The 16,246-nt window shown below is 35.3% G+C and overlaps 1 protein-coding gene across 3 annotated transcripts; it reads left to right on the forward strand.

The window, feature by feature from the left end:
* The first annotated feature begins 2,864 nt into the window (after nucleotides 1–2,864).
* On the forward strand, nucleotides 2,865–15,724 carry LOC126699884 (uncharacterized). Of its 3 annotated transcripts, none has more exons than XM_050397851.1 (13): nucleotides 2,865–5,967; nucleotides 6,657–6,784; nucleotides 6,994–7,087; nucleotides 7,181–7,319; nucleotides 7,410–7,473; nucleotides 8,570–9,335; nucleotides 10,377–10,703; nucleotides 11,689–13,215; nucleotides 13,302–13,374; nucleotides 13,458–13,543; nucleotides 14,188–14,307; nucleotides 14,758–14,828; nucleotides 15,006–15,224. In XM_050397851.1, exons 1-13 carry the CDS (start codon nucleotides 3,151–3,153, stop codon nucleotides 15,070–15,072), a joined length of 6,279 nt encoding a protein of 2,092 aa, XP_050253808.1. In that variant the 5' UTR covers nucleotides 2,865–3,150; the 3' UTR covers nucleotides 15,073–15,224. The 3 variants fall into 3 exon arrangements, with proteins under 3 accessions (XP_050253808.1, XP_050253806.1, XP_050253809.1); XM_050397849.1 differs by having other exon boundaries at nucleotides 2,866–5,967; nucleotides 6,994–7,093; nucleotides 15,006–15,223; XM_050397852.1 differs by lacking the exon at nucleotides 15,006–15,224 and adding an exon at nucleotides 15,264–15,724 and having other exon boundaries at nucleotides 2,877–5,967; nucleotides 6,994–7,093.
* The last annotated feature ends 522 nt before the right edge of the window (nucleotides 15,725–16,246 follow it).

Below are 16,246 nucleotides of genomic sequence, written 5' to 3' on the forward strand. Positions count from 1 at the left end.
CTCTTGTTGGTTGTCATTAATTTAAATTATATATAAAGCATCTCACACGGAGATAAATTTAGAATATTCTCCTCTGACAAATGAAATCATTGTCACGTTCGATTTTTTTTGGTGGGCCACAAAAATCATAGTGACCTCGATTATTGTTTATCAAATTTTTACCCAAAAAAAAAAAGAAAAGAAACAACAATCAAACTTTCCACATTTGAATTTGTGCCCCTTTTGGAGTATTATATTAATAATTACTACGTATAGGTGATGACGTGACAGATGAGACGTTATCATACAATATACTAAAAATAAAAATAAAAATGTTTTTACTTTATACTTTTATACATTGATGTGATTGAGCACACGTGGAGACAACTCCACGTGTTGTTGTGGCATCAATTTAAGGAAATTCTACAACAATCTTTTTGTGTTTGCTTTTGTTTTTTGTTAGAAACAAACATGGAAAAGTTCGGATAGGGATGAGATTATAACACAAAAGTTACACAAGGGACCTTACTCAAAAGTTATTACGACTTTTAAAGGTGCATGTGACAAATTATACTTTGTATGATGAGGCACATGAAACTACTATCTTACTTATAGATGAGCCCTATATTTGAAAGATTTTTTTTCATATATAATATATTTTCTTAAATAATATGATTTGAGAAGTAGTAAAAGGTCACGTTATTGAGTGTGTGTTTGGCGATTGCTTATTTGTATAGTGTTTATTAAAAGATATAATTTTTGATAACTTTTATATTAAATGTGTGAGAAAAATTTTAAACTCGTTTATTTAAAAATAAATAAAAAATGAGATTATTTGTAAAATTGTCCTATTAATAGATGGACATTTATTAATAAATTATTTTAAGAAAATTTATATACCATTTTTATAAGAAATATAAAAATTTATTAAAAATTTTATTTTTTCTCATAAAAATAATTCATTAATAAATACTCTAAAAAGGTATCAATTAACATTTTACTTTATAACAAAGTCAAGGTAAAAAGAAAAAAGTAAAAAGCCTTTTAACCAAAAAGCACTTTTGAGAATCCAAGGGCAAATAATTTGTAATGCATCAAATAATTTTTTCCTAGGTAGTCGAACCATTTTCGTAAAAAAAAAAAAAAAAAGTCCAATCTGTTAATAACTTTTCATACTTCACTCTTTAACATAAACTTTCTTGCTTGATTTCCTTTTAAAAAGAAATTAAAAAAAATTCATAAATATCAGTTACTTTTTTATTTTTCAATAAAAAAAGTTTCCTAAAATGATTTATTAATTGATGTCTTAAGGGTAGTGAAATCCAAAAAGAAAAAGCTGATTGACTATAATAGAAAGGGTTTTGGTAATAGATGCATTCGGGTATCCGGAGAAATTTAGTGCACTGCGTTGGAAATTTCCAACGTGTCAATTCATTTTTTCTAGGCAGTCAAATAACTTTTCAATAAAAAAAAAATCCAATCTGTTACTAACTTTGCTGCTTTTCATGCTTCACCCTTTAATAGAAAACTAGCATGTGTAACCCATGTAAATGCATTGATGCATTTAAAATTAAACAAAATTTATATTATAAAAATATAAATAATTAGTCAAATTATTTTTTAAAAAAGCATGCAACAAATGCATATATATGGATACATTTAAAATTAAGCACAATTTTTATCATAAAAGTATAAATAATTAGTCCAATTATTTATAAAAAAAGTAAACGTAATTAGTCACATATTAAATTTTTTACCTAAATTCAATACTAATTATGATCATTTTTTCCCAATTTTTAATAAGATAGAATATGTGGTGGTATTTGTTGTGTGGTAATTTTTATTGAGTATATGTGATTGGTTTTTTTTTTTTTTTAATTTTATTTTATAGTTCATTATATTAGTCTTTTAGTATTTTGCACTTATTAACTTACTTGACATAAAGATTAAAAAACTTAAGTGGACAAATGACACAAACTTAAGTGGATAATTATGATGTGATCTCCACGTAAATTTAAACACATGGTGCAAAATTAAATTTCAATTTCAAACTCTAATTGAACTTTCTCTGAGTTTTACCTATTAATTATATAGATTGCTTACTTGACTTCCTTAAAAAAGGTTAATTGATTATAATAAAAATGATTTAGGTAATAGCTATATTCGCATATCCATTATGAAAAAATTTAATGCACTTCATTAAAAAGTAACAAAAATAAATAAATAAATATTTTTTATGGGATGATGTGAAACTCTCAAATATATTAATAATATGATTTTTTTTAATTGTATTAAAAATTGAAAAAAGTAATTAATTAATTTAATAATTTTTCATATTCTTCATAAAAATAACATTAAAACTTTTTAAAAGTAATTTATTACCGAATCTTAAGGGCAGCCGTACTAATCCATTAATCATCGCAATAAAAAATTCAAACTTTTTTTTTAAGTTTTGGTCAGAAGAATTAAAAAAAGTCTTAATAAAAAACTCTCAACATTAAACTGATGCTATATGCATACTCGTGCCATAAATATGATTCCTTTTCTAGTCCAATGTATGTAACGCTTCATACGAGGATTTGGACCACATAAAACGGCAACAGCCCACAGTGTCAACTAGCAATCAGTCCTAAAAATACTAGGTACCCGATTTTTGCTGTTATTTGATTGAATTGGCATCTTTCACACCTTTGGTCTAAGGCAGGTTCTAGTCATGTAGACTCGGTTCTAACAGGTCTGGGACCGTAAGCCAGTGATGTCTCAGATTAGTGACTATGAGGGACTCCATGTGTGTCACAATCACCAGCCCCAACAAAGTGGTCCCTCTCTCTATTATGTTGAAAAAAAAGTGCACGTACAGAGACTTGTCCTGTCCCTTCGCTTTTGAATTAAAACCCCAACAGACTAGACCAGACATACATTTATGTTGCTTGCTTATTATTACCTTTCCAAATTACTGAACTTTCTGTGTGTTGTGTACTGATTTAACATCAAAAATCAAATGAACCATCACAGGGTTCTTTCTTTCTGTCACAGTTAATGTTTGTATTAAGAGTGACTGAGAGGGTGTTTTAGTTGTCAATCAAAGGCGTTGTTGAATTTTGTGTTTTTTTTTTTTTTTTTTTTTTTTGGTTGTTTGTTTTTGGGATATATGAAATGAGATATTGAGAAATGGAGCAGGGCCCATCTGGCGGTGAGGACCATAGGTGTAGGAGAAGAGGGACTCCAAATTGGAGGTGTAGTGAGAGAGCCTTGGATGGTAAGGCTTTCTGTGAGAAGCATCATCTTTATGTGGTGCTGAGGAACAAGAAGAAGAAGATGGAGAAGGTTGCTCGTGAAATTGGTGGTGGAGGGGAAATGGGTTCTGAGAGAAAGAAGAGAAAAAGACAAAAACTTGAAGATATTTTGGGGAACCAAGAAGTGGGTCTTGGAGATGATAGTGTGCAAGAGTGGTTTGCTGGTGGTAGTGGTACTGCTGTGAGCGTTGGGGAAGAAATTGCAAGGCTGTTTGGTGAGGTCAGTGATGGAAATGGTGGTCTGGGTGGTCTTGAGGGTGAAAGTTTACAGCTTTGGCCTGGTGGGGATGGTCAAGCATTTGGTCAAGGTGTATGTGGAAATGGCGGTCAAGTTCTTGGTGGCGGTGGTGTTAGTGAAGGAATTCAAGGTGGGTATGGTGGTCTGGGACTTGATGGTGAAGCAATTCAGTTATGGGGTAGTGATGATGCTTGTAAAAATGATGGTGGGGTCCCTGGTGGGCAGGGAATTCAGGTGGAGGGGTTTGGTGGGACTGCATGTGACATTGAAGGCCTGATTCTTGGTGGTGGTGGAGGAATTCAAGAGAGTTATGGTGGGAATATGAGTGGAATTGGTGGTCTTGAGGATTTTAATGGTAAAAAGGTTCAGCTTTGGAGCAGTGCAAATGTTTGTGAAAATAGTAGTGGGCTTTTTGGTGGTCAAGGAATTCATGGGGGTGGGTCTATGGAGAATGCTGGTGAAAATGATGGTCTGGGTTTTGGTACTGGAAGATTTCAAGACCTGTTTAGCAAGGTTACTGGTGAAACTCTTGTTGATGAAAGAATTCAAGCCCTTTTTGGTGAAACTAGCTGTGGAAATGATGGTCTGAGTTTTAGCGGTGAAGGCATCCAGTTTTGGTGTGAGGAAGCTGCATGTGCAAATCTTGATGGTAAAGGAGTCCAAGGTCTCTTTGGTGATAATGTATGTGTAAATGGAGGTGAAGTTGGAGTTGGAAATGGTGACAGACAAGAGGTGGTAGAGTCAAAAGGAAAGCGTGGCCGTCCGAAGGGATCAAAGAATAAGAAGAAAAGTTTGGGTACAGAAGAATGTATTGAAGGGTTGAGTGGAGTTACTGGTGAAAATGGAGTTAGAGATGAGGTTAAGTCGGAGGCTAAGCAGGGTAGGCCAAAGGGTCCAAAGAATAAGAGGAAAAGTCTTGAGATGGACAAAAATGAGAGAATGCCTGGTCAAGAAACTGCTTGTATGACAGCTTTGGATAATGAGAGGCTGTTTCAAGAGGTTGAGAAGGATAAAGAATTGGCTGAAGAAGGAGCAATTTCTGTTAATGAAGTTAGGAATGAGATTGTTGAACCAAAGCCAAAGCGCGGCCGACCAAAGGGTTCAACGAACAAGTTAAAGAATCTTTCAGGTCAACAAAATCAGGGAGTGCCTAGTGAAATTATGAATAATAATTTCAGTGATATAGTTGTTTGGCCTACTGGTTTGGAGAATGAGATGCTGACTCCCGTTGGTGAAAAAGAGTGGAAATTGCCCATTGAAGCCACTCGTGATGGTGAAGATGGGGATGAGAATACCCAGCCAAAGTATAAGCTTGGTCGACCAAAGGGTTCAAAGAACAAGAAGAAAAAATCAGAAGCTCAAGAAAATCAAGAAACCCCCGGCAATATTGTGGTTGTTAATGATGGTGGTGATAAAACTCTTTGCCCAATTGGTGGGGGGAATGAAGGTGGAACTGAGATTGTTCAGCAAAAGAAGAAGCTTGGTCGTCCAAAGGGTGCAAAGAATAAGAAGAAAAATACAGCAGGTCAAGAAAATGAAGAAATAGCTAGCAAAATGGTGGTTGCTAATAATGGCTTTGATGAAACTGTTTGGCCATTAGAATTGGAGTATGAGAGAACTTTTATAGGTAAGGAAGATAGGGGATTGCATTTGGAAGCCACTAATGATAATGAAGGAGGAGATGAGATTGTGAGGCCAAATGATAAGCCTGGTCAACCAAAGGGTTTAAAGAATATGCAGAACATTCTTGCTGATAAAGAAAATCAGGGAATGCTCTGCAAAGGCAGTAATGATGGTAGTTGGGTTGAAACTCTTGGGCCAATTACAGTGAGTTATGAGAATGAGAGGCCTATTCTTGTAAGTGAAGAAGATAGGGGGATGCCTGTTGAAGCCACTGGTGGTAATGGAGGTGGAGGGACTGTCCAGCCAAAGAAAAGGCTAGGCCGGCCAAAGGGTTCAAAGAATAAGAAGAAAATTGTTGCAGATCAAGAAAATGAGGGAGTGACTGGTGAAACCATGCACAGTAAAGATGGTGGCAGAGCTGAGACTATTTTGTCAATGGATTCTCAATATGAGAGACCTACTTTTGTAGGTGAAGAAGATCAAGGGATGCTGTTTGAATCCACTGTTGGTGATGGAACTGCAAATGAGGTGATCCAGCCAAACGATAAGCTTAAAGGTTTAGAGAACATGAAGAAGCGAGGCCGACCGAAGGGTTCAAAGAAGAAGAGAACTATTATCATTGGTGAAGCTTTGAAAATAGCAAAGACGCGTCAAGCATTGAGGGATTCTGGTGATGTAGAGATAAAGTCTAATGAGTTAATATCAGAACCCAGCAGTGTTCTGAAAAGGCCTAGAGGGAGGCCCAGAAAATTCAAGAATAAAAAAAGAAACCCTGATGGCATTAGGGAGGGAAGATCAACTGAGGATGGATTGGAAAATTCAGGATTTTCAGTGAGTTACTCTGCATCCATCTCTTCTCTTTATTCTAAATATTTCTATTTAGCTTGTTGATGGTAAACAAATTAGAGGAAGCAAGAAAGTTAGCGCTGTTACCATAATATTGAACTGTTGTTCTAGAATGTTACTGCCAAACTACTGTGACTTTCATGCTACGTTTTTATGATAAATTGGCATTCATAGAATTTTTTTTTTTTTTTTTTGGGTGATGGTTAACATGTGAGCTGTTTTGGTTGCTTTCATGGTCTCCAGTAGCTCTGCAAGCTATAAGCTGATTGGCTCTGGAAGCAACCAATTTATATGGTAGTAGAAGTTCACTGGTGTTCAGCACTGGTAGAAGTGCACTGATGTTACTTATTCAACACTCTAATTATACTGGCTCCACTATTATAAGCACACGTGAACTGCCAATTGTGAAAAGTATCAATGAGTATAGAAGGTAGAGATCCAAGAGTTGTACATCATCAAACAGTCTATCCAATGCTCTGGCATATAAGTCTTCCCCCTTCCCCACCCACACCCCCTTCTTTGCTTGCGGCGCCATATTGTATCTGCAATATACAAGCCAAATGTATTGTGTACTGTTCTAATTGTTGCATCAATTGATTGTTGTTAAGAAACTAGTGTTAAATGTTTAACCAAATTCTCAATTGCATGCTGTTCTAACTAGGTTTTTGTTTTAGGATGATTCTAGTAAGAAAAATCAAAGGAGTTTACCGTGCCACCAGTGCTGGAGAAATAATGCATGTGATATTGTTGTTTGTTCCAATTGCAAGAAGAGACGCTATTGCCACAAGTGCCTTGCAAAGTGGTAATAAGAACTTTCAAAGCTCTTTTAACATCCCTAGCTTTTAGATTCCAGTAGCCATATTGAAACTGATTCAGCTTCTTTTGTTTAGCAAAGGAGTAAATGGTTCATTTAGTTATGCAACAAAAAAAAGGATTTTTATAAGCTTACTATTTTTTAATGAACCTTGTTTGTATTTTGTTTCTGATGGTACTGTAAAATGAATGAAACAGGTATCCAGATAAATCAAGAGAAGATGTGGAGATTGCATGCCCTTTTTGTTGTGGTAATTGCAATTGTAGAGTATGCCTCAAGGAGGAATTAAATGTGATGGTTTGTGCCTTTCCGGTCTTTTCTGTTCCCTTTGCTGTGGTTCTGCAGGTCACATTTTATATGCAAATAAGTATTTGGTTTTGGCAGGTTGGACATGAACAAGAAGATATGGATACCAATGCCAAATTGCAAAAATTTCTTTATTTGCTATACAAAACTCTGCCTCTTCTCAGGCATATTCAACAGGAGCAGAGCTCTGAATTAGATATTGAAGCCAGCATACATGGTATTGCACTTTGATACAATAATTGGTCTGTATTTCTTCAATAGATAGATGACTCAGGAAGCCCAAAATTTTGTTTCTCCTTGTTCATAGGTGTCAAAATTATGGAGGAGGATATTTCAAGATCTGTACTTGATGATGATGATCGAGTGTATTGGTACCATCTCATGCTCCTTGATGACTGAAACTAAATAGTTTGTTATTCATGAGTTCAACTTCTGGTATCTCCAGTTGCATATTTATTTTGACTTTGGTATGTTTATGTATTGAAAGAGTTGGAATACCTGGGAAAATAATAGTTTTATATTTAGTAATTTGAAGTTCCACACTTCCACTTACTGTACAGGGGCAGATATTGCTTGAGCCTGACTGGTGACAAGTTCTATTGGAATTCTTTGGCTTTCAAGCTCAGTACTAAAGGAACTAACGAAAAGAGTGTTTGCCTATATATATATATATATATTCTTTTTTGGATAAGTATATATATAGATTTTCAATATTTGGAATTTACATATTGGATATAGATAGATTATATCTTATAGAAAAGTAAATCAAACCCTTACAAAAGTTCTGCCATGAACAGATTGTATCTACTGGGCAAATATAGGTTCGATCAAGATGTGTTTCTCCAATCAATGCTTCTGTGCCCTATATGAATTAAATGATAAATAAAATGGTGGTATCAAGATAGAGGCCATCTTCAAGAGCCATTTTATTTAGGATTTTTCTTATTTCATATTAATTAGAGGATTAATTTTAAATATTTTTAAACTTATTTTCGTCCTTCCCTGTGCTTTGTTTAACTTGTCTATGCATGAGTTTTGCCAAGTTGTTTGCATGCACAGTCTGTGCATTAGTTGCACCCCCTTGTTTGGCACCTTCTTACTTATCCTTTTCAATGTATCCAAATTAGTGTTGTTTATTGGAATTCTGATATGTCAGATGTCAAGCATGAATTTGCTAAGAAACATATTAAACAAGTAGTTTTTCACTGTCAAGAAATCACATCACTTGTTATAATTCCTCTCTTTGTGGTCAAGATTTGGAGGTTACAAGTTATTTTATCCATCATCATTGATTATTCTCTCTATACTGACATTGGCAACTGTGCCTTCTGTATTCGGAGTCTCAAGGCCAATGTCTATCAATTTTAGTTGGATCTGCATTCAAAATGCATTGAAACTTCTGCATCTATGATTTCTCTGTTCATAGTGATACAAATTTGTAATTGTGCACGTACACTTGTTTAACAGTGACAACTGCAATACATCTATTGTCAATATCCACCGAAGCTGCTCCAATCCTGATTGCTCTTATGATCTCTGTCTCACTTGTTGCCAAGAACTAAGAAAAGGATTTCAGCATGGAGGTGATGAAACAGAATCTTCCCACCAACAAGGACCATGTGATCAAAATACAGAATTGAATGGTCAGACTGCAAATGGAAAGATATTTGGTTGGGACAGCCATATGGACCTTCCCATAAATGAGAGCATGGCTGACATGTCTTTTAATGTTCCTGATTGGAATGCAGAGGTTGACGGTAGGATTCCTTGCCCCCCAAAAGTGCGAGGAGGTTGTGGTAGGGAGATGCTTGTACTGAAACGCATATTTGAAGCAGATTGGGTTGACAATTTGATTAAGAGTGCAGAGGACCTAATTGTCAAGTATCAGCCACCAGATAATGATTTTTCTCAAGGATGTTCTTTGTGCGATCCTATGAATATTGCTCAAAATGGATCAAGAGATTCTGAAGTAAGGTGGGCAGCTTATAGGGAGAGTAGTCATGATAACTTTCTCTATTGCCCAAATGCGGTTCATTTGGAGGATAATGACTTTGAACATTTTCAAATGCATTGGATGCAAGGTGAACCTGTCATAGTTAGAAATGTACTTGAAAAGGGTTCTGGTCTTAGTTGGGAACCAATGGTCATGTGGAGGGCATTTATTGGGGCAAAAAAGATATTAAAAGAGGAGGTAGCGAAGTTTAAAGCTATTGATTGCTTAGATTGGTGTGAGGTATGTGTTCACTCATTAATGTTGAAATTTCATTTCACTACTTTTCTAATTACTTGATTTTCTCCCCCTCCCCACCTCTTCTCTTGTATGATATTTAGATTTCTTCAATTTTTCTTTGTAATGTGATCATCTCAAATTGTGTTTATTTTCTCTAGTGAATGCACCTTTACAAAGATGATAGCTTCTAATCTAGATACTGGGCTCCATTTGTTTCGGCGTAAATTGTAAAATGTCAAAGACTATATCTGATATTTTTGTTTCAGAACCCAAGTAAAATTGTCAAATAACATCAAATATAATATGGTTGTGGTATGTACCTATTCTGACCAATTTAATTACTCACTTGACCATATGAAATACTTAGCATACTAAAAGGGTTAATTGTTTAAGTTGCAACTGCGGGGCCTGTTATAAACTTGAAAAATTAAATTTTGTTGTTGTTGTGATGCAATTTAAATTCAACTGAAATCAATTGCTGATAAGCTCAAGGTCAACTAACTCCTCCTCCCCTTATAAGTGCTAGCTGGAGGGCAAGGTTGTGGGTCCAAGACCCATCAGGTGCATGTGTAACTTACCAAAAAATAAAATAAAATATAGGAGTTCAGCCAGAACTATTCTTGTTTCCATGTTCATGTGAATTGAAAAGGTTAACAGTTTTCTATTTTGCAAGGTTTTCTCAATTTACCAGAATGTGCTATATATTACAATATCTTGGTCTGTCAACCTAACTTTAGATTAAGGATTTCCTATACTGGCTTGAGGTGCCTTAATTAGAGCTCACTAGTATGTAAGGTAGTCAACTAAGTGAAGATTCTCTTCCTATCTTATGGGAAAAGAGAAATCCAATAAATTTCTACCTGATGAGATGATGATTAGGAGTGTTCAGCTCGTAACATGTAAGGCAATTTTTCTTGCATGTTGCACTTGCATATTTCAGCCAAAGTTACCAGCTATTCTGGCATGCAGTTGGCTTATATTTCTGTCGAAAATGTTTTCTCACATATTAAGTAGTGAAATTTATCTTCTGTATTGGTTCTGCAGGTTGAGATTAATATCTTCCAGTTTTTCAAGGGTTACCTACATGGCCGTAGTTACAGGAATGGGTGGCCAGAGATGTTGAAGCTGAAGGATTGGCCTGCATCAAATTCTTTTGAGGAGTGTCTGCCCAGACATGGTGCTGAATTTGTTGCGATGCTTCCCTTCTGTGACTATACAAATCCTAGATCTGGTCTCCTGAATCTAGCTACAAAACTTCCTGCTGTTTTGAAGCCAGACCTGGGACCCAAAACATATATTGCTTATGGATCTTTAGAAGAGCTTGGTAGAGGTGATTCAGTGACAAAACTACATTGCGACATTTCCGATGCGGTATGCAATAACTTTGGAGATTTTGTGCTCAATTTTTATGTTCACAGATTGTTTCTTTTTAACTTTTTCTGAAGTCCACATCACCTTATTATTACGCTCTTTGCCTCCTTCACCTTCAATGTAGTTAACCAATTGAATTATCATGTCCTTAAATGCAATGCATTTCCTCAATGAAGTTGGTTTCCTGAAGCACACACATGAATGATACAGAATATAGCAGAAAACTTGGACTTTGAACAACTTATGCTACTGATAACAAGGATTTTTCTTTTTTGTTTTTTGTTGAGGATCCATAGCTGACCCCAAAAAATTTGGGACTAAGGCTTGGTTTTTGTAATCATTTGTGGGTTTCACTCTCATATCCAGTCAGGAATAAGCATGTTATTGCAAATTTCATTTGAGAAGCCAGTTGTGCTTTCATTGTATAGTGATAGTTTTTTAGATTGTTCAATGTGTTTGCACTTAATCTAATGTTGATTTCATTGTCATTGATTAGGTCTTTAGTGAAGTAGTAGTGGGTTGGTTTCTGCTGCGTATAACTCTCAAGGGCCTTGACACCTTGTCTGCTTTTTTGTTTTGTGATCAACCCAAACCCTCCTCTTTTTCAGCCATCCCCCTTTTATCTGCTTCAGGTGATGGAATGAACTATTATGGTCTACATGTTATCACCTGGTGTTTTACTACCTTCATTTGACCCTGGTTAGATATGCATAATTAAATTTATATTTTTCTCATAGAGATTTCCAGATATTGCGTATTTTTAAACAATGTCACTGGCATTGTATGCTTATTCCTTACTCTTGTTTATTGTACTCTCTCTTATATATAATACTTATATCACTTTTAGTTTCTTAGTTGTCAGAGATTTTGCAATCATATTTTTTGTAGGATGTCTATAGGTTTTAAAATATGCTTCTTGTATCATGTCTATTAAAAGCCTTTCTGATTTCATGAATGTCATTGTAACATTATCATTTCTGTTTAGGTTAATGTATTGACCCACACAACAGAAGTAAAGATTCCTCCAAGACAGCGTAAATTCATAACCAAATTAAAGAAGAAATATGAAGCTGAAGATTTGCATAAACCTTGTGATGGTACACACAAGTTCCCTAGTACATCTGGAAGAAAGCGACGAAAAAGATCTCGCAAAGGTAAAAGAAAAGTTCATGGGTATTCTGAAAAGGCTGACATTATTGAAAGTGACTCTTGCTTACTGGAAAGGCCAAATATAGAGGAAGGAACACTGGATGAACAACAAAATAAATCCTTGGATTTTGGAAGTCCTTCTCCAGAAAGTTTACTGATTGTTAAGTCACAGAGCGATTCAGTTGGAGATTTTCATAAAAGGGTTCAGAAGTTTGATCTTCATATGTGTGATTCTAGCTCTTCTTTGCTGGGAGGGAATTGTGATAGGGCATGTGATATGGTTAAGGACAAGGTTGAATTGATAAAGCGCTTGTCACCATGCAATGGTCTTGCTAAAGATACCTTGTTATGTGAAAGAATGGAGCTCGAACAAAGCACTCAAAACAACTATGAAAAAGAAAACGCTTTAGGTTTGAAGGTAAAATTTGATGAGTTTTGCTCTCTCAAAAATCAGCCTGACACATGCACCAGCGTAGTTGACTTGAATTCATCCATTGTGCCTACTTGCATAACTGGGGACTTTAAAACAAATGTGACTGAACAACCTAAATTTAAAGGATCCTGCATTTGCCAATGCATGAATGTCAAGGAGAACTTTTCACCTGATGCGATAATTGCTGGTACCAACCATACTGCCACTATTGAAATTAGTTGTGCCAGATGCAAAATTCCTGCAATTGAAGACGTTAGTGCTGATCTGCTTGATGCCCAGAGTGAAATGGTTGAAACTGATAAACACGTGCCTTCAAGTTCGGCAGTGACAAGGACGATGACAAATTGGAATGGTTCTGTGGAGGTGACATTTGCAGGCAGCCACACAGATGGTACAAAGTCAGACCCAGTTCAGATAGCTGTAGATCCCAACTCCTGTGCAAAAAGTTGGGAAGTTTCTGATGTCCCTTTATCTAAAGAGCAGCTCTCAGGCCCTCACCGTCCTGTAAGTGGAACTGCTGCTGGGTGTAGCTTCACCTTGTCAGATGGGGTTGCTACAGGCCTCAACTGTCCTGCTACTGAAGAATTTTGGTCTACTTATGAAGGTGATGCTAAAGATGTAAGAGTTGAAAGAGATTCAGGTAATCTAAAACATTTTCAGCCTTCAAGTACAATGGCAGAACTTAAGTCTGTCAAGGGGGAATACTCTTCTGGTGCAACAGTTTCAGGCAATATAAATAACAACTTAGAGCCAGCCAAACCAGAAATAAGTTCCACCAGAGATCCCCTTCAAAACAAAGATATTTCAGAGGTTGCATATGGATGTGCTGTATGGGACATTTTCCGTAGGCAGGATGTACCCAAGTTAATTGAGTACTTACGGAAGCATCACAAAGAATTCTGCCACATCAGTAATCTTCCTGTAAATTCTGTGAGTGTTACTTCCTAACCATGTTGGCTATATTATTTAGAGTGGTAGTAGTTTAAGTTGATGTGCTTGATTTGCACTTGCTTCAGGTTATTCATCCTATTCACGACCAAACCCTTTATCTAAACGAGAAGCATAAAAAGCAGCTGAAGGAAGAGTTTGGTAAGAAATTATGTTTTGTCAACTAGTTAAAATTATAATATGGACAAGGCACACATTGTTATGTAACGATGAATTGTATTCAGGTGTTGAACCATGGACATTTGAGCAACACCTTGGCGAGGCCGTGTTCATTCCTGCAGGATGCCCACATCAAGTGAGGAATAGACAGGTGCAATTCTCTTCAAATCAAATATTTGATTTCATCATGAGCTAGCCTTTTATCATCACTAGAATATCTGTTTTTCCTTTCCTTACATGATTTTGAAGCATAGCTCAGTATATTATGATCTTGGTTACCCAGTTTTACTGAACTAATTTTGAATGTCTTTTTGGTCCTGTTATGGGAGTACATCCACTGAAGGCGATGCTCTTGCATAAACAATACTCTAAATCCATGATCTTTTATAGTAGTAACAATGTACACATAAATATTTTGGAAGAAAAATAGGGGGGTTAAGATTAAGAAGGTTTGAAACAAGTTTTAGTGGGGCTGCAAGAGACCTATCCTTTTTTTACTAGAAAGTGAGGAAATCCCTCACTTATCCAGAAACAAGTAGAAGAGGCATCCATAATGAAATCTATGCCTCATTGAGATTAGAGTTCATAGTTTTCTATGCTATAGTTCCCTCTTGTTTTGTTTGTTCAAAAGAAATCTTCATGGATAGATTTCTTGCAGATTAATTCAAAATTGTAATTGATGACATGAAATACATAAAATCTCACAAACCATTTCAGATAGTATATTAAGCTTTTTTATTTTATCTTCATTTATGTGCTATATCAAGTTTAACACTATCTCATGATCTGTTCTAGTCATGCATAAAAGTGGCCCTTGACTTTGTTTCCCCTGAGAACGTTCAAGAATGCATCCGGCTGACAGAAGAGTTTCGTCTGCTCCCAAAAACGCATAGATCTAAAGAAGATAAATTGGAGGTACATCTTACTTCAATCAATTCCTGTGGCAACTCATTACTTGGCTTTTGCATTCCTAGTAATTTGATTCTTTTAGCAGTACGCTTAAAGCATAAGGTAGATGTCATGGCCATGCAATTGTAATTTGTTTTTAATAAATCTTACAGAACTTTATCCAATAAAAAATGTCTTCTAATTTTTCATCTAGCATGCAATGTCATGTATGAAAATGTTTATTAACATGTTTACCCCCATATATGACTTTTTCTGGTTATCCCCGTATTCGTATTTTTCAAGCTTATATAACATTTTCCTTTTCTTACCAAACATCTTTGTTTCAGGATCTCTAAGAGAAAGTTTTGCTGCCTTTTATCCCTTTTTAAATTTTTTTTTTTTTAAGTACTTTGTAGGACCAACTGCTGCTTATATCCTTATACTTTTCTAACGCTCCAGAGATTTCTTTGCTTGTAGGTTAAGAAGATGGCACTATATGCAGTTTCTAATGCTGTAAATGAAGCCAAAAATCTAATGTCCAAAATTGAGTAAGTACTCTTGAATTCAACACTTTCTTCTAACAACTTTTATTTTTAGAGGACCATGTATTATTGAGTGTAAATAAAATTGGTAGAGGACCAAGAAATTATAAAAGAAAAGGTCATGAAATTATCATAATTTGTTCAGATCTATAGTAAGGGTGAAACCATATTTCTTATTCTTAGCTTTCGGCCGATATATGGCAACAATCGTATTGGAAGAAGAAATGCTAAGGACAAAGGCTTCACCTGAAGATTAAGGGTGACCTGATTAGAGAATCAAAAAATAGATTCAGAAAGTGTTTAGTTAAGTGAAACATGGATTAGGTTTGTTGTGATGCCAACGATTTTATCATATATGTATATTGATGCCATATTGTCAAGATTGTTGTAATCTACATATACCCTTTTCTTGGCTTTTGATGGTTCTTAATGACCTTGCAGTTCATCAAATGGAGACAAGAAAGCCCAGGAGCATCCATTTTAATTGATGGCTCTCATGAAGGAAAAAGCCTTAACTGTAAAGAAAGTAGTTGCTGAATAGTATGTTGAATCCTGAATGTCTTCGGGACATTTTTGTTTTAGAATAGTTTGGGGTCGTCAATGATGTCTTACTTACTCAACTATTGATTCTATTATCTTTAGTCCTGAAGATTACTCTAGGCCTACATGTTAGTTTGCCAGGAGTGTACAGAATAAATTTTTGAATGTTACTTGGCTTGCATGTTGCGACCCTAACTAGTCTATTGAGAATCGATAGCCGACCCCAAAATTTAGGGATTATGGCTTGGTTGTTTTTGTGATACTAAGCCTGCATGTTAGCAATAACCTTGCTGCCCTTCAGGAAAGAACTACTTTTGGCCAATGATGTTTAATGGGAATAGTATGAAAGCCATTTGGATGTTTATGCTTGAAGCAAGACTATAGTTTCGGCTGGTATTCATGGCTCTCAAAGACTATAGTTTTATAGGGTTTCTTAAAAGTACATCTGTACTTTTATACATTTTTAAATGATTAAAAATAAAAACAACAATTTAAAATTAAAGAATATTGTGGAGTTGAAATTGTCAGAGTGAAAAACAAAAATAATAGATAGGTAGTTATCTTTTAAAATTAAATGATCTTCATACCATAATAAGAGGTTTAACTGTGCGAGTACCACGGATTCCGTTTATTCAACTTTCTTCTTGTTGAATAAGAGACAAGGGGACTTAGGTTTGAAACATGCCATCAACAAAATCTAATTAGTGCGTCTTAGCTTGATAATAAAAAACAATTATCATGTGGCAGATGTTATACATTTAAATCCTATTGTATCTATCCAAAAAAGAAAGAAAAAAATGGAAGTACTTTTGGTCTTAAAGTTTGGTACTATTTTTATTTTGACCCTTTACATTTCAAAAAGTTTTATTTTGGCCTTTTATGTT

Source organism: Quercus robur, chromosome 9 (assembly GCF_932294415.1).
Source record: "Quercus robur chromosome 9, dhQueRobu3.1, whole genome shotgun sequence".
Taxonomy (NCBI): domain Eukaryota; kingdom Viridiplantae; phylum Streptophyta; class Magnoliopsida; order Fagales; family Fagaceae; genus Quercus; species Quercus robur.